Genomic DNA, 23,783 nt, shown 5'->3' with positions numbered 1-23,783 from the left:
ACTAGAAGTGAGTACTATGCAATTTTTTCTCTTGGAAATCTGCCAGGCGTTCAGCAGGAGGGCATAATGCATGGAGTATTCTGGCTTTGAATCAAAAAGATCACAGAAAAGTTGACTGCATGGTGGCTTTCATGAGACTTGGAGGGCTCAGGGTAAGACACGCTGGAGAAGAATAGTTTATGTTGTCTTGGCAGTTTTAATGACTTCCATGTCCCTCTTACATCCTTGTGTGCTTAGGTTTTGGAAGGCAAGAATGGAGAAACAGGATGAATAAATGCAAATACAACTTGTGTGCATGAAGATGTTCTTATCTGTCAGTCCCTGGTGGATTATTGAAAAAAACATATGCATGATTTTTAGTGGAAAATGAATGTACTACCATTTTTCTTCTAATTTTCTTGACCCTTTTTCAAGATGATGGGTGGGAGTAGCCTTTCTTGATGTTGAAGTTTTGAAAGAAGTGCTGCTATGAATAGTGCAAAAATAAATAATGCCTTTAGGATGAAGACTTAATTATGTTCGGAATTCAAATAAAATTCAAGAGTATTCAGAAACATCTGCATTTAAGAATAGTAAGGCCCGATGTATTGAGCCTCACTTTCTTGTGCAAGAGTTTTAAGATAGATGCCTATGTAGGTATTTTAATATTGAACGTCAAGTAGGAAGAAAATAGTACTAGACAGCAGAGAGGCGCCTCGGTGGGTTGCTGTTTTTATCTTTTCTTGCTCTACTGATCCGTGGAAGAGAGAAGTCTTTGACCTTATTTATGCAGACTTTCTGTCATCAGTGTGGTTCCCAGTACGTAAGCATGAACTGGAAGGCTTCCAGTCATGGCTTATATGGATGCATCCCATGCACAGGGGGTTAAGTGGGCTCTCTGTGAATATCAGCAGATGCTGGGCATCCTATTGTAGGCAGTTCTGTTAGGGGAGGACAAAATAAGCAAAGAAAAGATCTCAGTATAACAAAATAACGTACTTGGTTTAAAAAAACCCTGCAGATTTCAAATGCCTGCACAAAAAAAATGGAAGGAAATTGCCAACAAGGATAAGTGACCTTAGTTGCCAATATTTGTATGGAGAAATATTGAAGATGGCAGGTATGCAGTGAACAAATGAACTCTGATTTGGTGTTTGAAAACTGCATTTATTCCTAAGGAAAACATTGACATTTGAACGTAGAAAGAAGAACTTATAGGAAGTGTGGGCGCCTAGCATTAATAATGACTTAAAATAAAATATAAGATTTAACAGAGATTTTCTTGTCTAATGCAGTAAAAATGTTGCTTTAGATGGGAAAATGGAATTTTAGTTGTCATTGTTAACGGCAGTTGAAGAGAAGAGTGAAAAATGAGACATCTGCCATGTTGCTGTGGAGAGTTAATATCATGTCCCTATGGGGCATTGCTGGAGAAAGAACAGAGATGCTTTTTTGGGGGGAGGGGGGTGCAGAATAGGTAACGGATAATGGAGTCCAGCTTCAGGGCTGGCTGGAGGTGATAGTTTACCCACAGTGCCCAGTGAGACGTCAGGGGTGGGACTGGGGGAGCACAAGCAGAGCTTTGAAAATGCAGACAGTAGCAGTGTATGATGTGACAGAGGGGAAGAGAGAAAGAGAGAGAGAGCATTGAACAGGATGATTCAGAGCAGGACAGGATCAGAGTTACAGGCAGTGCAAATGACCTGCATGGCAGCAGAGCTGTGGATGAGTCTTACCCAAGCCTGAATGTGACTGCCAAGTGTGCAGTAGGAATGTTGCAGGTAACAAGAGGATTAATGGCATGTAACATCCTGCATCCAAGTTGGCAATGAACATATCTTCACGAAAGTGGAGAAGCTTTTTCATAATATCTGCTAAAAGGAAACTGAGGAGTGTTTGCTCTTTGTTTCTGAATTAGTTTATCACATTATAGCATCAGATCCAATAAGGCGACAACATTGTTTTATTCCTGATAAAACTTAAAATCAGCTTGCATGACACATGGAACTATGATTGCGTTACTGTATTTTATTACTGTGCACTTTAAGAGGAACAAAAGGAGATGAGTCACTTTGTATAGTGCAAAGACATAGCTGAGGTAGAGAAGAATTAAGAGAACTCCTTTTTCACTGACTTGAGAGAGTTTACTAACAGCTAGTGACAGTTTTTAACTGATCCAGTAGTGCTGAGTTATCAGGTTAGAAAAGCTGTAACCTGCTTGAAGATTTGGATCCATTAAAAATGATGGGAGAAACTGCTGATGACTTGAATGGAGTCACAGTTCTGCCAGGAGCACACATACGTATTGAATGAGCAGGCAATTGGGTAGCTCTGGGAAAAATTAGAATATGATCAGAGTAACAGAAATTTAAAAAAATAAACGTCAAGACCCGTGAGCTCCATGAATTCACACTTTTTTTTTTGGAAGAGTTGATACCTGTACAGGCCAGAGGAGGATGAGTGCAGTATCTGTATTTATTTAAGTATCTACAGAAGAGATTGACAGCTATGAATGGAGTTCAGCACTACTTGGGAGATGCAGAATTGCCACAGTATTTATCTTAGAGTAACAAAAATTGATGTGATCCCAAGGTAAACTTCGTATGTTGATCACAGCCTTGTGCAGAATAGAAATGAGACAAGACAACAGCCTTATAATTATGTCTTAGGAGGTAGCACTAAGGTAGCAGTGATTTGTTAATTTGCAATTTAAAATATTTTTATTACAAAATTTATTAGGGTATTAATACAGAAGACCTATTAGTCATTACCCTTACTTTGTGCAATAGACAAAAAGTGCTTATGACTGTTCAAAATTAGGCATAACTTCCATGAAGTGTTGAATGGAGAAAAAAGAAGGCATGAAAACAGTTTCACACAAGTAAGGAAAGTCCTGATTGCCATTAGTCTAGAAACATCTCTGATAATTTTCCTTGTACTCTCTTAAAATTTTTACAGTTTTCTCTTTCTTTTCCTCAGCAGAAAAATGAGGCATATAATAACTAAGTCATCAGCTGTAGTTTGATACAGAAATCATGAGTCATATCCAAAAAGCCACAAGCTCTAAAACGTCATCCCATTTCTTATTATCTTCTAATTACAGTGTAAAGGAAGGATTTGTTGATCCTCAAAGCCTAAGTATTTTTCTTAAGAAATTTGGTCTCTGTGTTTCCTGCTCTGAGGGGTTCTCTACCTCTCCTAATCCAGTCTGCGTCTTTCCACTTCCTCATGTTCTCTCTGTTTTTGACCTTCTCCCCTGCATCTTACTCCTAAGATATCCTTTGCCTATATTTGTCTTTATATTTTTCACTTTTTTTTTTCTGTTTCTTTTTATCTTACAAGTTTTCACTGTCTGTCCTCAACCTGGCTCACTTCTCCTACATCAGTATTTTCTTTTCCCTTCATTTAATAACAAATCCCATTCTTTGCTCATTTATCTCTTTTCCTTCTGTGGCATATTTTCCTTCTGGGGCCTTCTTCTTTCATTCCCTTTCTTTTTATTGGTGCTCATCTTGACTCTTGTATTGATGAACTTGTCATTTTTGGTAACTAATCTGACCAGTTTCAGATCAGGTAACAAATCTCCAGTTTTTGGTAATTCCAAAGTTACCTAAACTCCATTTTCTGGATGTTTAAATGTGAGTCTGAACTTCTTTTTATTTTCTTACTCGAGGAATCCTCATTCTCTTAAAGGCAAAGAAAAGCTCACTGTTGTAGCTACGGTGCCTCTTGAAGATGTAAAAGCTAGAAAGCAAATACAAATTCAGTTTATTGTTAATTTGGAGGGCATAAGTAATGACTGTTCACCTCAAGGAACTTGAGTTAGTGACACTCCTGTTTTTCCTTGCTCCCTTTCCCTAGGCTAGCCCTTATGTTCTTTCTTCATTCTCTTCTTCCACTGTCCTCCAATACATACAGGCAGTGTCTGTCACTCCTGAGGGCAACTTGAGTTCTGTTGTTGTAGCAATGGCAGCTTGATTTCACTCCAAACCTGCAGAAGTGGGCTGTGACATTTAATGGTAACAGTAATCTTTAATACAAAATGAGTTTCAGGTTTATTGGCAATATGTGCATCAGCCACAATGTTGCCAGAAAAATCAGTGCTTATCATTTAAATTCTGGAAGAAGGTGTCTTGAAGGAGCTGCCTGTGGATGTGAGCAGAGGAGTCTGAGACACTAGAGGAAGGCTAGGGAGATGCTCTGAGCTGCCAGGCTCCTAGACCAGCTGATTATAGCCAAAATGGTGCCTGTGTGATTGTGGTGTCACATCACTAAAGTCAACTCAGTAGCTTGATTTTCTTTGTATAGAGGAGTGCAGATGGGTTGGCACATTCCACACACAGTCCTACAGATACCCTGGGTCAGTCCATTCTAACATACTGAGTTATCTGTGTTGCTTTTAAAACTCAGTCTTAAATGTGTGTTTCTTACCATTGGTAGGAGTACAGGGAGCTCCTGCCTGAAGGGATGAGACAGTCTTCCCCAGTGCTTGAGGAAAGTTTGTCATGACTCCTCTTGCTCAGGGTTTGACAGAAGAATACTTTCCAAATACAAATTTTGAAGAATAAAAAATGAATGTGAAAGTTTTTAAGTTTTTTTCCTGTCAAATGTGTCTCTCTGAAGACTGTTTTTAGAAATACAGGAATCGGTGGCAATGTAAGTCACTTTCCTTCTTTCAAAAACTTCAGTTTTTCCATTTCAACATACTGAGAGTGAAAAATGATCTAATTTTCCAAACTGTAGTTTGTTTATAAACTGCAGTTGACAGTTAAAGTTGTGCTGTTTGCTAGTAATGAATGCATTAGCTTTTATTTGAAAACTGTAATGGAAAATTACTGTTGAATATTTTTTGGCAGTAAGAGTGGTAAAAATGCTGCACAGATGAATATCTAGTTGAATGGTTCTGAAGTCTGGAAAAGTCTGCATTGAAATAGTTTTTTAAGGCTTCACCTGTTTACCAGAAAAGCACTTCATCCTGTGTGGAGACAGAGACTGTTCTATGACTTATAGGGAGGTTTTTTTTCTCCTGTGCTAATGAAGGGAGTGTGACCCTTAGGCTATGTTTATGAGTTACTGCTTTTTCAGTCATGTCAGCTGAAGAGAGAAGAAATTTCTACTCCCAGCCACTATAGATAAAGCCAGTATAAATAAATTGGCTTGCAGGGGCCATATAAAAGCAAATTCATTTCAGTCTTGATAGATGCATGTGAGTGCATCAACAGTATTGTTAATGAGCTCTTCAGAAATGTAGTAAATTCCCAATGGAGGGAGTCCACAAGTGACTGTGAACAGCTTTGGGAAATCTGCTAAGTGTGTAGCTGGTCTCAGGGTACAGAGGCATATAGAATGGTTAATAATTACCATAATGCAGTGTATATTAAAATGTTGTCAGTCACTTGCAGTATCCAGCTAGGATACTGTCTGGGTGCATGAAAGACTTGTTATTCCCCCTTCCTGCCCCAGCACATGCACTCATGACAATACTATTAGGGTTTAAAATACTGGTGTAAATAGGAATAGATAGTTGAGTTTAATTATAAAAAAAAATCACTCCAGAGTTTGAGTGCTTTTCCTTGAGGAACAGCTTTCATGGAAGCTAATCAAAGGAGCTGCAAGATAAGCTTCTTGCTGCTACTTTCAGAAATTAAAATTTTATCTTTCTTGTTTTGATCTGGGCTGATTTATTTGTTTCCTGTGCTTCAGGACTTGTTTGGGACTTCTGCTAAAAGGATGTTCATAGGATCTCAGCTCTGCTGTGAGGTGCAGCAATGAGTGCTTGGTGCTACTCAGAGGATCTAGTGGACAGCTTTGCTCCTGTTCCCTTAGACAGTAGGAGGTGCAAATCTGAGTATTTTAAACTATCAGTGATTGCAAACATTGGTGGCCTAGTGTATGCACTGCCTTGCTATGGGTTTAAAATTAGTACTTTTTAATGAAGTAGTAATTTTTTTTTAAAGTAATGTCTTTTTAAAGACAGCATGTTCTTTTTTCTCCTCTGTGTTGACTACATTTCTCTGAATTAATCTTGTATCATCTTGTATCATAAAGCTACATTATTTTGGTCACCTGTCATATGACTTCACAAAAGTAGCCTCTAATATTAATAAATCTGGTAATAATCCTAGCAGTTAAAACACATTCTCAGCAAATTTCCCCTGTTTATAGTTTGTAGCAATCCCATGAATGTTAACATTTTAAACACAAAAAAATTTATTATGTGGCGGTACCAGTCCTTTTGAAAAGACAATATGCGATGCAAAGCCTTTTAAAGTCACTCTTTGCTCTTGGTTTTGAAGTCAGACACCAGTGCTAAGCATTAGCTTGTTTTGGCAACAGTACAAAAGGAAAGTAAACAACTTTCACTCTGTTAGGTAGGTGTTCCTTATTAATTCAGGATGTGATTAACCTGTAGTTTCAAAGGGAAGGTGACCAGTTCAGTATGAAAAATTAGGTTTTTCTGTGCAGGTGACTCTTCCCAGAGCTGAGTGTTTTTCCTGCCATTCACATTTGTCATATGAAGTCAGTGGAAGCATTGTGCCAGCCAGTTGGTTGAGCTTCCTTGGGCTTGTCAGCAAGTCTGATAAAATAGTCCTTCCAGTTATAGGTACAAATCACAGGCTTTTCCAAACTACTGCAGTAAATCTTTCCTAATCATCACCTGAACATGTGCTCATAGAATACGCATGCACAGTCAAGCAAATGCATCCTGTTCTAGTTTTTGAGTACATGAGATCTCAGAATTATGCTATGCATTTTGTAGGCTCTATGCTATTGGGTCCAAAGCTGCAAATTCTAAACCAGCAGTGTGAATGCAATGAAGCTGAAAAGCTAAGACAAAAAATGTAAAATTTTATATCCATGTGTTTTGAAATTAAAGTTTTGTGTAGATCCCATTTCAAACGGATAGATTTCTGTGGAATAGTCAAATTCATTGAATAATTTTTTTCCAGCAGGAAATGATCCTGTCAGGATTCTCTGACCCTACTTTGATAAGGATTATTAATACAAAATGATAAACTTGCTGCTTTTAGTGACATGATGCTTTCTTAATGCACTGTGAAATTTCAGTCTTCTTTTTGCTAAGCTGTCAAGCCACTTTGTAAAACTGTTTTGTGTTTAAGAAGACTGAGATTTCAATTTAATGAAACAGTTGAGAAACTTAACTTTTCTTTATTATGCAAATTCCAAAGCGACGATTCTGAACTCAGAGGAAATGCAAAAATTGACAAGTGGGACTTACAAAAATAGTAATGTTTTAACTTTAATTTACTTGAACTTCATATTTCTGTTGAACTCTTTGAAATCCCAGAAGTATCAGATGAAACAGTGTCTTTTCCCTAGTTTATGAATTAATGCTATTTATTCTCTTGAAATAACTATTTGCTACTGCTTAATTTAAGCCAACATGTTTTCATGCTCCCTCCATGGCTGAACATCAATCATACTATTTAAATAATGAAGCCAGGCATTAAAGACACATCTTTTAAAAAGCTAGTATTGTAAAGGGTCCAGATAAAAAGGGTAGGGCCTTCTTGTTGTTAATACCAGGATGCATATATAATAAAAACATTATTGAAATGTGTGATTCAGGTAAGACAAGGAATATTTGGCAATTACTCAAATAAGAGAAGTAACTCAACTTTTTAGTTTTGTTCTTCCATCATCTCTTTATCTGAAAACCTGTTTTTTTCTCTTACAGATAAATCAGGCCGCTTACACTGCACAGAAATGGAGGTAAGAGAAGTATTTTGTTTCTCTCTTAGTGGTGATTTAGCTCAGCTTTTTCTCATTAACTTAAAATGTAGATGTAGTATACTTACAGTGTGGAGTTTTCATTGCTAAGTGTTTATTGCATTTATGACTTTCACTGGCAGCTGGTGTGTCTTAACATGGGATATTTAGTCTCATGTTCAAAAATACAGGAAAAAAGGGCTGTGTGATTTTTCAAAACCAAGATTAAAGATTTGTGATGCAGCCAGTGTAATCTCATTTGATATTAATCTCTTAAAAACGTATGTGTATTTTAAAGAATATTTAATGTAGGTAATTTCTGTTGGATAAATTATTCTGTTGTACTTACTTTAGAAAGGACTAATCAGTCATGGAATAAATCCTTAGTGTTTATGGAATGTCTTGGTAATTTTTCACAACCTGAGAATTTGGGTGGAAGCAGAGAATACAAGTGATCTCAGCATTGCTTGTTCATTTAAAAGCATCCTGATTTTAGGTACTTTTGTTATGACCTTTAATTTATCACTTGGCAATGTTTCGGGGTCCAACAAATATTGTTGTATGACTTGCTGGGGTAACAACAGAAACACAAATCCACTTAAATCGGCTTGATTTATATCTTGATCGTTATTTAAATCTGTATATTTGTTACTAAACTGTGATTAGTGTTGTAATTGTTTTATATGTCAGATTCATAGATTTAATCCAGACCTAAATGCAAAACTAAGTAGAACATCTAGTTGAACAAGATGTGGACTCACAGTCTAAGTTTTATTATCATACAAAGTAAATAATACAGTCTACTCAAATAAACTTTTCCAGCAATAAATACAATTTCTGTGTCCTTTACAGAGCAGCCTTTTCTCACTTGCCTTTGAACTTTCTTTGAAATGTAAAACTGAGTTTTCACTGCAACTGTTCCATCCGTACCTCAGGCTGAGCCTGGAGATGGGACAAGTGGTGGAGCATCTTAATTGGCAGCTTGTCAGCTTTCTCATCAATAATATATGTGAAGGTGACAAAGTGCTGTTATCAAGTGGTTTATTCATAGATAAACTGTGCAGGATGATGACTGACTATAAAGACAAAATGAAAGGCCAGCTAATTCAGCTACAGATTGTAAATGCAAAGGCTATCCAGGTTTTTTCAAGTTTTATTAATAATAATAAACCAGAAATGTTCTTTCTGCAGGATACAGTGTAAGTAATTCATAACAGATGGAAGTATAGAAAGAAGTAGGCATGTTTTATTGTTTTGTGTGGTTTGGTTTAAACAAATGCATCCTGCATTTGTTTCAGGATTTGCAAAATCTCAGTTCACAAATCTAGTGCCTTATTTACAAATTATAATCTATTTTGTCATATGTTTTGCATAGTAAATATATTTGCAATTTAGTATTGTGGTTTTTAAAAGGAAAGTAATCAAAGGCCCTAAGACTAAAAATACTGATAATAAAGCACTGTTAAAATGTTTTTAACAAAACATAAAATACTTCATTTTGGGAAAGTAGAAGTGTTGTTGCTTCAAATGAAAATGTCTAGTATGTGTCAGTTCAATATGCTATAGTTCATCTTCCATGGGAAAAGAGTTTTCTAATTTTGATCTTCGGAAAGTGTATTTTGTTGATAGTTGAAGAGCAGATTGGAGCTTCCCATGAGACAGGGGTTTCACTTTAGAAATGTCTCTAATAAGCAGCACTGTGACCATTATCATATTGACTCTTTTCTTTATTGTTGTCATTTTGAAGGAGGCTGTGAAGGAGTCAGTAACTTTTTTTCTCCTTCAAAATTCCTTTGGGGTTGCAGCATTAGATTTGAAGTTGATGATGTTTGTGTTTTTCAGAACTAGGATTTCAGCAGAGGCAGCTCATCTCACTTTTTTTGATTCCTGTGAAAGAGTGTGGCCTAAATGAACATACTAGGATATGTGGGAAACACCTTAACATCTTAACGAATAACAATCATAACTTTTTTTTTTTACAAAATATGTAAAGTATCCAGAACTGGGACATCTTTTATTTCAAGCCAGCAATATGAGTGGTGTGTTAAGTTCAGATCCAGGTGCCACAGCCATAATAGGAGGATGGGAGTAAGGAATGAGGTGACCTTGTTTAATCTGCACCTGCCTATAACTCTGTTATGTACATAATGATAGCACTCCTTAGTCATCTCAGCCAAGGTGGTAAAATTATATAAAATATGCCAGCCTCATTTGTAAATATTTAGTGCTCACATAGAAAATATTCTGTGAATGCAAAGTGATTCATATGTAGGAGGGTTTAATTGCCATCTATTTGAAAAGACCCACCTAAGTGAGCACAGGCCTGTCGTGCATGATTAGAGCAGTTAACCAGGACGTGCGCTAACACAGACACACACGCAACCTCTCACACTGTTTAAGAGTCAGAAGGGAATTAAAAAGCCTGTCCCAAACTATGGTGAATAACATTCAGTCCAAGTCAAATCACAGAAGGAATCAATTGTAGAAATGTTTTGGGGAGACTGTGCGCTGTCTATGCAAATTCTATTCATGAGCTCTCAGTAGCACTATTAAAAATCTTAACATATATTTAAAATCACAGTACTTGTCTATGGAGCTATTTTTTTTAACCTCTTCATTGGAAACTTGAAGCATTGACTGTATTTTAGATAATAATTCAGGGGAATAAATATGCAGCTTATAAGAATACAGTGTTCATGGTCATCCAAATGAGAATATACCTGTTAGTTCAGTGTATTGATGCAAATAAAATTAACCACGTCTGTCATGCAGATGAAAATGAGAACAGGTATTTAAAAGCACAGAATGTTAGGATTTCAAAAGAGGTGCCATAATTTTGCATTAAAAACCATGCCACACCTGTATTAAAGTGTGTTGCTTGCTCATAATTCAAGCAGTGTGAAATGTGTATTTAGCATATGGTAATATCTAGGGTTCATATTTTTATTCTTGTTGAGTGTAAACAAAAGTAACATTCTGATTGAAGAGTAATTGCTGCAGCAAACAATCTTTGTGCACAGTAATAGTCACCTTGTTCTCCTTCCTGAGCATTAACCTTATGGTGACAAGGGAGAAGAAATGTCACTGCACAGAGGACAGGCAAAAATGTTTGAAAATTATTTCTTTTAGTAAAATATGAATGCGTGTGACTTCCATCAACATAAGTTTTCATTATGTACTGAAAAAATAAATTTCTCTCTGAATGCTTGGTTACAAATCTAGTAACTCTATGAAAGCTTTTGATTCCTTGTGCTTTTAAGAGGAAAATTAACAAGAGCTCTGAATTGTCTTGTAGAAAACAGAGTAGAATTACACGTCTTTTCTTGCAATCATTAATTTGTGCTTAAGCATTATGTGGCAGTTCTGATAAGTGAAGCACTCATCCCTTGCTGATGGAATTACCTCGCAGAGAAGCTGCACTCTAGCCTTTGAGGGACCTGTTATTTTAGATACCTGAAAGTCCATTATGCTTGTTCACTGATGTGGGGGTTCTCTGGCCTCCACATTTTCCTGAAATACTCCATAGTGGCAAAGAAGCAGCTTTAACAGACAAACAGCAAACACAAAAAGAAGTAGAGCTTAGGTTTTGATCTTTAGTGTTTTGTAATGAATTGCTTTTTCAAGAGGAGTTTTGTTATTTTGTAATTTGTATAAGTTTCTAGCACATCAGGAGGAGATTGATTTGGAGAAAAATGGATTTCTGACGTTTACTTGCTATAAGCTTGACACATTGCATTTATCATTCCGCCGTTTCATTGGGAATACACAGCAAATATTGGGCTGGAGAACTAATAATGTATTTGACTAAGCTGATTTAGTGATAATCCTGCCATCTGTCCAGAGTTCTCAAAGAGAATTTGCCTGTTCCTTGTAAAGACTTTGTAATTTTGCAGTATATGATGTGCCTTTATTAATCTACACGCCCTGAAGTCACACAGGATTTATGATGAAATCTCCATTCCAGTGATACCACTGATAAACCTTTCAATCAACTGGAGAAGAATCCACAGGCAGTTTCAACCTTTGGTCTTCTGACAATTTCAGATAATGACTGGTGGAAAATTAGATCTTACAGTACCTTGGGCCCTTCCAGGGAACATTTTGCCTGCACAAAACACAAATAATAGAGCATAGAGCATGAAGTTAAGTGGCGTTGGTGTTTATTTGATGTTTTGGGGGTTTTCTTGGGTTTTTTTCTGGGTTTTTTTTGGTTTGTTGTTGTTTTTTGGTTTTGGTTTTTTTTTTTTTTTTCCTTTTGGTAACTACAGAATTCCCTTTTTTTTTCATGGGATGAGATGGAAAAGTCTGTAGCTACAGATTATATGAATATGAAAAAGGGCTCAGAGTTTTGGAAGAGTAAGATAATTTTTACAGCTCTTTAGTTTTTGCAGAAGCCTTTCTATATAAATTATATTAAATTGTGCTTGAGAAGATACCCATCTAATCAGAAGCATGCTAGCATACCTATGGCAGCAATCATATGTACTGGTCAATAGCTATCCTATAATTGGCTTTAAGGTGTTATTTTTTGAGTAAACCAGTGCTGGTGGACACGTTTGACTGTCTGTTCAGACCAAAGGACTAACTTGAATGCTCATTCCAACTGGAAGAAAAAATTAAGCTTTAGATGTTTGCATATCAACAATTTAACAGCCCTTTGTGTTGTCCTTCTTTGTTGTTCTGTATAATAAAATACAAGTTTAGAGTATCAGTATGAAATAAGAATGCTGTGTCTCATACTTTTTTTTTTCTGCTAAAGCTCTTGAAGCCTTCTGAGATTATATGACATTTTTCTATGAACTCTGCTACTTAGGAATTTTCTGTTAGAGATGCTGTGTTTTCCTACCTCTTTGCTAATTTCCAAAACGTTAATACTCAAAGCACAGCAACATAAGGACTATGCATTCTGTGGATGAATAAGAGGATAACAGTGTGGTTGCTTGGTGGGAGGTGGGAGTTCTTTGTTATTGCTTGAAGGACTTTGCCTAGGGCAGTGCTGAAACTGAAGTAAAATACACCCTGGAGTTCAGTAAGTTCAGTTTCAGTGATAAGTTTGACCTGATACCATTAGCTTTTGGATCTGTAGGGAACAAACTCCAACTCAACCCCTATTCCTGAATGTCTCTATTCACTCAGAAGTTCAACATCCTCAATACAAGAAGTGCAGGAGATAGGCAGATGATGAGAATAAAATACATAAAATGTAGGTTGAATGACAGATGAAAAGCAAACAAAGCAGTTCAGTCTCTGAAGATTTCCTGTTGTTTACAGCTCTTCTTTCCCTGCACCACTTCAGTCCATACAGTGCTTTCTTGCAGTGATGAATTTTGGAGTACTGAATAGGTTCAGTTTGGTATTTGATTTTTGGAAAGCCAAGGAAAACGAGACTTTAGTACATTTTTGGCTTTTTTCAGATGAACAAGGAGCACTTTAATGGGCTGATTAGGTACCTTAATATAATATTGCATTCATTTTGTGCTACATTTTTTGCTTCCATATTTTACTTTTGATGAGTAACTTCTTTGACTGAAGTAGATATTCATGGTGTTAATGAAGAACACTAGATTTTTTTGCTTTTGTAAAATGTTACAGTCTTACTGGATTGTTAAATCATCTTAAGATAGAAAGTTGTTCAAATAGACCTTTTGTGTCTGTGTGTTTCTAACTAATGTCTAATATTTTTACATTTCTATGTGACTGGTTTTAGAGGCTCTCTCACATAAAGTTCCTTGAAACTCTAAACTAATCTAAGCAGCATTATTTCAACAATAACATGTATTACTGGCCATGGCTAATTTTAATATAGCTAAGGTAGCCTAATTGCTTGTTGATCAGTTTTGAATTTGGTCAGTGGTCAAAGAAGAAGGAACTCAAGGGGGCTAAACACTTTATTTCATTTCAGCAGTTCAGTTACCAGGCACTGGTTTCCCAATTTAAAAGCAAATGTTTTAAATTTAGCCATTAAGAATATGAGGTAAGGATTGAAAAGACAGTATCAGTAGGTTTGTTTTCAAAATGTGAAGAGATTTAAAGTGAGAAAAATAGTTGTTTATGAACAAGGTGAATTCAGCGTGCTCCAACCTGCTTTGTTTAATGCACCTGTGCTCTTCTTTCAAGTGATAACTTATTAACATTGAGTCATTCTAACATTCCTTCTTTGAATGCTCTTAGATATATTGATCTAGTTAATCTAAACAATTCTTGTATGAAGTAGATAATCTTTTAACATTTAAATTCTTGTTAGTTACTTTATACTTCACATGTATCAGACCCCTAGCAATTTATACTTGGGAAAATGACAAATCCTTATGAAAGGCTTATTTTTAAAGGCAGCTTTAGCTGACCTAATGCAGATGAACATGTGGAATTTTTAATGAACAAATAGACAGTGCTGTTAATCTTCATTTGGTCTTCATTCTCTCTTGTACCTTCTGTTATTTTGTCTCTTTGCTGGAAGCAAGAACTGCTGTCCTGTGCCTGTGAACCTGAAGAAGCTTCATTTATTGCAAGAGAAGGGAGGGGGAATGTGGTGTCCCTCGCAGGATTTCTAAAGGTTACTTAGGGAAAAGCTTAGGGAAAGGTTATTAAGAGTAAAGCTTAATTGGAATTTTAGTAAGATATGCATTTTCAGTAGGTCAATAACAGGATAGGTCATGGTGGTTGCTTCAGAAATTCACTCTTACACTGTCTTCCAGGAAGCAAATACCATAAGGCTTATCCTTGTATGCAGTGAGATCAACAGAAAACAATCTGTTGAAAGTAACATGGGTTTTTTTTTATTATTTTCTAGGTTTTAGTTAATACATATCCAAATAAGTATATTTTTTCTTTGCACTTTTATGACTAAATGTTCTTCACACGAACATTTATCATATAGCTTTTTATCTAAATCTCTTGACCTGAGAAGTTGAGGCATTGAAGAAAGCAAGATTTGCAGTCGAGTCATGAGAGTGTGCAGCATTGCATGCTTTCTTTGGCAGAGAGGATCCTGAGTTGGTCCCGGGGCTCACTGAGGCAAAAGGGGGTTTTGTTAGTTTTGTGCTTTCTTTTGTTTGACTCGGCACAGTGCAATTCATTCTAGCTTTTGTTCCTGAGTGAACCTTATAGCAACTGGTAAGTTTCTGTGCTCCCCATGACCTACCAGTGTGAACATTTTCGTCTTAAGCTGTTTGATTTTGTCTGCCAGTTACATGTCTGTAATGTCAATCATGGGAAGACAAAGCAAGCTCCAAGATTTCTTCTTAACAGCATGAAGGAAAGAAAGATGTTCTATGCTGAACTGTTGGATTAGCCTTTAGTGTTGTTGTGAGCTCTAGCAGGTGAAGCAAAATACTTTTATTTACCAAAAGGAAATGCAGAGGGTAAATTAAACACACAGATAAAATTAAACTAAATTCTAAATATGTGTTTCATCACATCCCTTTCTTCTATTAACGAGTGGCAATTTATGAAACACCTGTAATGCTGTTAGTACTTCACCCTCAGCAAGAAGTAAAGGTTAAATAATTAACTAGGACAGGGCAAGCTGTTCACACTTAGTAGATTTACTCCTGCTTCATTTAAGAAAGTAGAGGTACTCTTTTAAACTGACAAGTGTTTCTCCTCCACCTTTAGTCCCTGAGCCTGAAACATCCTTGTCCAAGTCTCCTGTCACTGTTTCTCACCTGTATTGTACCTTCCAAGTGTCCCTCTCCTGCTTTCTTCCAAAATCTTCTATAATTCATTCATTAACTTCCTTTATTTCTGTTTCTCCTTAACCAAAAAGTTAATCATCTGCTTTTGCAGGTGTGTGTTACTGCCTCTGCACAATATTTGATGATTGCCAATGTTCCTGAGATGAGTCTCTGCTCCAAATGTGTGCTTTCACAGATCTCTGCTCTTCTGCTTGTTTCTCGGTTGGTCCTAGTGGATGATGTACTGCTATCTGAATTCATGATTTTTCTGCTGCACATTTCTCATTGTGTCTTTATCTTCCTCTGTTATCTGGACCTATGATACTGGCATTATCTTCAACTCGCACCCTTTCCTTTCCTCCAGATGCTTGCCAAATCCTTAATTGCTGTCTGCTAAAAGCACCCCTCTCTTCTCTGTTGCCAAGATGGTAATTCAGGCTTTGTGGTTTTTGTATTGGGTTGTCTTGGCTAATGCAAAATGCCTGCCACCTACTCCTTTCTTAGCAATGATAGGAATTATTTCTTCAAAGTTTTTTGAAAGACTCTCCTCTGGCTACGTTGTGGCTTTGGGATTGCCATATGTTGCTTTTTGCTTCACCTGTGACCTACACATTCAGGCTGTCTTCTTTCTGCTGTTGTAGATCTGAAGCAAGCACTCACTGCATAGTAAACAAGTTGCTCCATCTGGTCTGTTTGTTAGGAAGATGTGCCATGCATTGTTTGCTTTGAAGGGAAGCTCTTACAAATGGTTCAGGGAACATAGATGAGAAAAACATGCATGTATCCTTCGACTACATATCTCAAACTCCTTCACTATTTGATGCTTGTGAATCAACACTGTCTTTTGAATATACTTTGTAGCATCTCAAATGACCTTGTTTTTCTGAGCATGTTGCTGTCCTTGAATATTCGAGTATTTTACCTATTTTCTCAGAGTTAAATCTCCATGCAATTCCTAAGTCTTCCTGAAGTGTTCATGTCACTGGGCATGGAGAAAATAATTATGGTTGAAACTGCCCGAAAACAGTCAAGTAATTGTGGTCTCTGGTCCTTGGCCACGTTTTTGCCTTGTAATTTTCCAAAGAGCTGTTCTTTATAATTTTGTGTTTCTTGGTGTTAGAGTTTACTTTAAATCTACAACTAGTAAGGCATGTAGAAAAAGAGTTACTTTCCCTTTTCTTCTTTCTTTTATTATCTGTCTGTATAATGACAGAAATAATGTCCTTAATGCACTTTGTTGGTCAGAATAATAACATCCAGCATTGCTTTATCATAATAGTTTTAGCTTTCATTGACCAACTGAATATACTCAAGGACTTCTTATTTAATACACATTTTTTTTTGTTATAGTGAATTTTTCTTCAAAATTCTGCCAGTTTCAAAATTTTGTGAGCTGTCATGTTGATCTGATAGAGAACTAGTGCTGAACCTAGCCCTGGCTTTCTTTATGCAGAGTCTGGTGCTTCTATTGCATAATGGGCATTTGAACAGTAACACTGCATGTTTATGGAGAATCACCTGCATGGTTATACCTGTAACATTTAAACCATTGGCACTGGGAAAAATGTGTTGGAATACTATTTGTTTTTCATGTTTTGGGCTTATTGCTGAATGAGAAATAAAAAGTTAATCTGAAAAATATAGGTAAGGGCTGTTATATGAGACGAAGGAAGAAAAATATCCCATTGTAATGGGGAAAGTTTTGTCACTTAGAGACATTACAGCAAAATTATTTTTCAATTTAAAGCACTTCATTCTCTTACAGAAGGAACGTGTTTGTTTAAAAGTTAAGATCTCTTATCCCTGGACTTCTGGCTTTCTGGAGTGTTGCCTGCCTGCAGCTCTCAGATCCTTCAGATAATTTCTATGTCTTGTTATGCTGGTTATATATGCAGGTGTAGTAGCAGACTTCACAGTTGAAAACCCAGACCAGGAATAAACGAATGTATGATAAATTTTTGGTTCTATGAGTTGCTCCAGTGACTTAATTATATCGGCACTAAAGCAGACTAGATTAATATTTTGCCAGGAGAAAATAAACATTCTCATTTTAGAGAAAGAAAATTTAAGTTTGAAGACATCAGGCAGATTGCCTGGTGTGACATTTGGACTACATGGTGGAGCTAGCATAGAATCTAGATTATTTAAGCCTTAATCATAAACCCCAAGATCATTCTTCAGATTTAAAAAACTACCCAAAATACAAGTTCATTACTTAAACTGCCAAGAAATTACTAATTCCCTGGAGAGACATTTCATCAAGATAAGTAGGAATTTACTTTCAGGCTAGGCTATTCTTTATTTCTTGTATTAACTTCTTAAATACTTTAAAATTATATAGAAATAGTAGCCCATCCTCTTTAAAAATAAATTTCTTATCTTTCAGGTTTATACATGTAGATGTTACCATCCTAGTACAAAATCAGACTTTACTTTCTGTTGTTCCCTTTCTGGAAATAGATAAACTGAGCTTTGTTCCTACACAGAAGACAAGCTTACTTTTAAATTTCTTGTGTACATTTCAGTCAGAAAAGGCATTTCAAAAGAGATATAGAATGTTTGGAAACAATAAAAATGAACAGTTTCTTAGAAGGAAAGAAGCAAATGTGGGGAATTTGAATTAGGAGTGGTATTTAAGTGTGAATAAAGGGAAATTATTCCAGTAATTAAGGATAAAAGCATGAAGAACTAATACAAAATAAGGAAACTTCTTTACTGCAGCATTTGGAAAGGTAGTGAAACAAATTAGCCCTGTTGTCATTTACATGTGGATTAAATAATATTTGGCTTTGCTGTGTGGTATTACTATAATATTAAGTAGTAGGACAAAGAACTTGAACAAAATATTCTGTTAGAAATGAGCTAGCTCAGGGTCCTAAAAACAGAATTTCATTTCACAAAATATGTTCAGAGGACTGGTATAATTTTTTTCTTGCACTTGTTTAATGAACAAAGATATGATTATTAAATCTAGCTTGAACCTTACTGTGAATTTATAGTGTATAACAGCACTTTTGTGTTGTTCTAGCATTTAAAATGTCATATGGAAACACAAAGTGTCAGACTAATAAGATTCCATGCACTTTCCTGTCAGTGGCTTGACCTTTTGTTTTTGGAAAAGGTGGTTTGTATATGTATGGAGATCTTGTTTCTTCAGTCTTATGTCTGTGTGAATATCTAGATAAATGGATTTTAGCAGGCAGTGTACACTGCAGCAGATATACATATACGGTGCCTTGCATTTCCTGGCATGGAAATTTGAACATGGATAACAGAAAACTGCATTTGTATTCTTGTTGTGTGGTTGTTTAACACTCATTGAAATTTGTGTGACACTGGGGTTTTTGTTTGACATGGCCTATTACAGGTTTTATAAAGTGACTGTGAAAGCAAGTTTTCAAAAAGCTTTCTGGTTGCTGTGCTTTTCCCCTGTTTAATGGCTGCAGGAGCAAAGATCTAGTTAAGATCTTGCTCTTTGTTAGGAGCATGCCCACCCCTCTCAGTCACCAGTAAAACAGGAACTATATATTACTTTTTTATGATTCATTCTGTTGAAATGATCTTGACTCACTTCTACTCTTTTACATCCCTTTCTCCCTTAAAATAATTATTTTCTAATTACTTTGCTTGTCACTTCTTAGTGCCAGCTCTCTTTAGCTCCTCCATGAATGAAGATCCCAGTCTGCCCCTTTTTATTTTGATTTTTTAAAAATTTATTTTAAATTGCTGCAACCTGCCTCCAGAGAACAGACTCCTCAAAGCATTCTTTTTGCTATCCACCCACACATGGAGTAGCTCTGCTGCTCCAGAGAGTTTCAGTAACTAAGTGTAGAGCTGTCAGTGAATTCAAATCCCACAAACAGAGGAAACAAAGCCCACATCTGCAGAATCCTTCCTTGTAAAAGTGATGGGTGGCTATTTAAACCATGTTGGTCCTGTTTGTGTTCCAGGCTAATTCCATTGTTGTCTCTGTCTTAACCCAGTTCTGCCATGGCCCCAGGGGCTGCAAATGGCAGGAGTGCTGAGCATCGTAGTGCAGGATTTCATCTCAGATCTTATGAGGTATCCTGAGCTAAAAAACTCTGAGCAAAAGAATCAGATATTAATAGATACAGCAAATAACTGTCCTGAGCCCCAAATCCTGCTAAATTCTGGTTGCCCTAAGCCTCACAAGTGCTGCCACAGCACCTTCTGACAGCACCTACAGCTGCAGCAAGTCTGGATTCTGAATGTGTAGCTGATTCTTAGAGGTGCTGTGTCTCCCTTACCACCTTGGGCCTGTCACTTGTTCTTGGCCTCTGACCTCCAGGACTGGAGGGCTGTGTCCTGGACTGTGGCCGCTGTGCCCCCTTGACACTGAAGTGGAGGAATAACTCATGCTGCCACAGTCCATTTTAGAGATGTAATTACTGCAAAAAGGCTCTGATTTCCACAGCTTCTTCCATTACAGTGCCTAATTTAAGAATGTCTTGCAGAATTCCTAGGGTCAAGAAAAACAGGCATTGTCCTTTTCCAGCCTGCAGAGAATACTCCTAGGTCATAAGATGATAAACAATCTGATTCCTGTATCATGAGACTGAACGATGCAACATCTCACTGAATTTGTACCTTTGGCAATATTCACTAGTGTTTCTTTCAATGAAGTTGCTTTTTCTGTTAATCACAATATTATTTATGAGAAGACACTGAAGATCCTATGACAACTGTTCCTATACAGACAATTTGTGTTTTTCTTGTGGATACATAAAATTTATGAGTTTTATAACTTGCTTTGAATGTGAAAAATTGCCTTTTAACGTTCATGGGTCTGAGCCCTTCATATTAGCTCTCAGATTTTTTGTCTCCACTGTGGAGTGAGTAACTGTGGGGGTTGCCCATCCTTACTCAGATCATTTCACATGGCTAGTGGGTTGTGCCAAGACAGATTCTATTAGCTGTGGTCATGTTGGCATTGCTGATTGCCATTTATGTAGTGAGCCTAGCTGCATTAGAGTTGATGTTGGGAAGGTTTCCAGCACTGACTTCTTTAGCATTGGCACCAGCAGCACCAGGAGCTCTGCACTTCATTAATTGTGGCATTGCTGATGACCCTGGCAGCAGTGATGTTTGCCAGGGGCTATGCAGGGCTCTGGGTCCTTGCATCCATGAAGATTTCTGCATTTTAATGTGTATTGTTTGTGAGTCAGGGCTTGAAATCAGCCAAAGTTACAATGTTATGGAATCACAGAATAATATATTTAGAAGGGACATTTGAAATGACCTCTGGTCATCTAGGATAGATGAATGAACATGCTGAAGACAATACAAAATGTGGTTGATACGGACCTTGCCTAGCTACATTCAGGATTGGACATCCCACAACCTCTTCAGGAAATCTGCTCCTCTTTCACCACCCTCTTTGTGGAGAACACATAAGCAGACAGCCACCCACCCAAACATAGAAAAATAACTTCTTAGTGGTAGCTGTATTTACTTGAAAATGTAATTCATGGGTATGAGTACATTCTTTCTGTCTTGTCTTTAATCTACCACCAGTTATTTTGAATTGCAGGTTGAGAAATACTGAGGGCATGGAGGTTAGTGCTCAGAGCAAAGCATTAATGTGGCAACACAACATAAGAGACAAAGGCATGAGATACTCTATCTTGGAGTACTGTTGAAGTTAAGAGACAATGAGTGATCTTATTTAAACTTTGCATTATTGTTATTATTATTATTTTTCTGGATACAAAGATCATATTTTATCATGCATAGCAAGCAACAACACATAGGAGTATTTGTATGTAATTATTTATATTTACTTTTGTCATAGTGAAATAGCACACAAAAGGAAGCAGAGCAGATACATCAGTGTTTCCTGTGAGGAGCAGTATGGTATTGCTTGCTTTGCAGGCATGTAAAACAACATCAGGAGTTAGTGTGGGTTGCACGAGGAGAAAATGAAGTGAGGCTTGGTAGCTTTTTGTTAAGTAGGTATGGTAAGCAGATATGTGCTCATTTTGAATATGTAAATATCTGGGGTGGGATGAAACAATTCCCCTTTAAGTGAAATAATGATTTCAAGAGTCATAGAACCTTGTGACTGATCACAAGTTTTAGAAGAAACTTCAGTTCACTGAACCTAATGTTACTTACATAAAGTTTATTGTTACTTAATGAGTCTTATGGATTGTAATATTTAAAATACCCAACACATGTTACCATATGTAGCCATTTTTAAATGTTATTAAATGATCTTAAAAAGACGGTTAGGCTGTCGTTGTTATTAGGCAGCTGGAAAGATTTCATTTTCTGACTTAGATTGTATCACTGTTTGCCTGCAGCGAGGCCAGTGATGAAATGTTTTCCAAACATATGAGCCTGGGCAGTTTCTACATAAACTAAGAGCTCTTTGTAGATCCTGGATCTTTCTCCCTTTGTTGTATACATCTCTTTTTTTCTTCCCACCTGGATGTCTCAAATTTAGATAGATCTTTGACAGGGATTATTTGTGCAGATTTTATATATCTGAGATTATTTAATGTTTCTTATGCAGCTGCCTAACAATAAGTAACGTGTTATAAACATTTTACTCATATATATGCCTATACAAATAATTCAGTTTTAAAATAATAAGGCTTCAGGATAAGCAAGTATTTCCCAGATATTAGTAATGTTTTCTTAGCTGCTCATTTTGTTAAACCAGCCTAAACATATGCTGTTTGAAACACTGGTGGTTTGTTTGCTCATTTGTCATAATGAAATAATTTATGTAAAGAAGAGTAAATCCCCGTGTGTAAATCAATCCTTTTTATTGCTCCTTAAATGATCTGAGTCAGGGTTATTTTAACTGTGCCTTAGCCTCTTCAAGTGTTTGATGGAAAGAAAGTTTGGTTGTTTTCCAGATTCAGAGAAGAGAGAAAGGGAGTCTAACACATGGGAGTCCTAAAATATTTAAATCATTTGGAACACCCACGCTGACCTTGCGTAGGGAGATGAAGTGTCAGAGACAGCACAGGGAGGTTTCAGGGAGGAGGTGGAATTGTTGCCCTGGCCTCAGAGACTGCCAGCTGACTCACAGAGTGTCACTGGGCGTGTAGGATGGTCAGGTGGCTAGGAGGAATGAGCCATCATGTTGGCTAAACCAGGTTAGTGTCTCTCAAGAGAGCCAGAGGTCCTTCCCAAGGACAAATGGGAGGAGGATCCTGCTGCTGAAGCCTCCCTGTGTGCATTGGGGAGGATTGTGCCACCCAAAATGAGTCTGCCAGCGTAGGAATCACAGTCACATGGTAACCAAGACTGGTTTGTGGATGTGAAAATCACATGCATGTTCATGTTCAGTATTTTTTGCAATAATTAGTGTAATTTCCTTTAAAGGAAGGTCTTGTTTATTTGTTACTATTGATGGACCTAATTGGTGTTAGTTTCATAAACAATCTTGGATTAAAAAGGCTATTGTTTGGTCCCACAAACCCATCAATGACTTGATCGCAAACATTTTCCAGGATATTCCCAAATACAATAGACTTCATTTAATTAAAAAATGAACAGAACAAAAAAGAACAATGTGGGCTTGTGAGTAGTCTCAGGGACAGCTGTGAAACAAGTGTAGTGAGAAAATTGCCAAATCTTTATACTGTAGGATGAAGTTTCTCTTTTCCTGAAGAACATGACTATTATTTTGTCTCATAGGTCAGAAAAACTCAAGATTAATTAAGAATCTGATGCAGCCTTCTCACAAGTGAACTTTCCAGGTCCATATATATTTCAATTATGTCTTGTATATCCTAGGTTATGTCTGAGCACAAGATTGGTCTTTTTCTGACTTCAGACATCTGATTTTTCAGTAATATTTTCTTTCCTGATAGTTGCCACATATGTTTAATAGAATAACTCACACTTTTTGCCCCATATTTCAGTATTTCCTGGTAGCAAAGCACAGTGCCCTGTGCCAGGATGCTCTGCACACACCTCTGGTATAGGGATGGGTTTCCCATGCCCAAGCTGGTTCTGCTGTGGTATAGTAGCCTTGGATCTGGTGGCTGTGGAAATAGCCATGTCACAGCTGTGAAGAAGCCTTGTTGCAGACATTCCACCTCCTTTCTAGGAGGAACATTTAAGCTGAGCCTTTGCATTTTGTGTCTTGAACTGTGCTGCAGCTTGTCCTGTGCCCCGCCACATCCCTCGCTGGACCTGACCCACTGGCTTGCCTTCCTGGCCAAGCCTCAGACCTGCCTTGGCACTGTGGGATGACTTTGGTCATCATGGACTGTGGCTGACCCTGGCTTCTCTGAGCAGACCTGCTCTGCTCTTCCTGTTTGAGGATCTGTGCCTGCGTCCCTGGTCACTGGGGGCACTGCCCCTGCCTCTGTTGTGGTCACCCTCTGCTCCTGACTCGCCTCCTCTTGCGGAGGTGGCTGC

General features: G+C 37.2%; 1 protein-coding gene across 4 annotated transcripts in view; it reads left to right on the top strand.

The window, feature by feature from the left end:
• Positions 1-23,783, top strand: part of SPIRE1 (spire type actin nucleation factor 1) — a 124,947-nt gene that overhangs the window by 4,762 nt on the left and 96,402 nt on the right. For all 4 annotated transcript variants that reach the window (XM_021527789.3, XM_077784425.1, XM_021527787.3 and 1 more), the window contains exon 2: positions 7,679-7,713. In XM_021527789.3, the coding sequence (XP_021383464.2) occupies positions 7,679-7,713 (35 nt within the window). The remainder of the gene's footprint in view (positions 1-7,678; positions 7,714-23,783) is intronic.

The sequence above is a fragment of the Lonchura striata genome, chromosome 1, assembly GCF_046129695.1.
Source record: "Lonchura striata isolate bLonStr1 chromosome 1, bLonStr1.mat, whole genome shotgun sequence".
NCBI lineage: Eukaryota > Metazoa > Chordata > Aves > Passeriformes > Estrildidae > Lonchura > Lonchura striata.
This window is presented reverse-complemented; position numbering and strand designations above follow the sequence as displayed.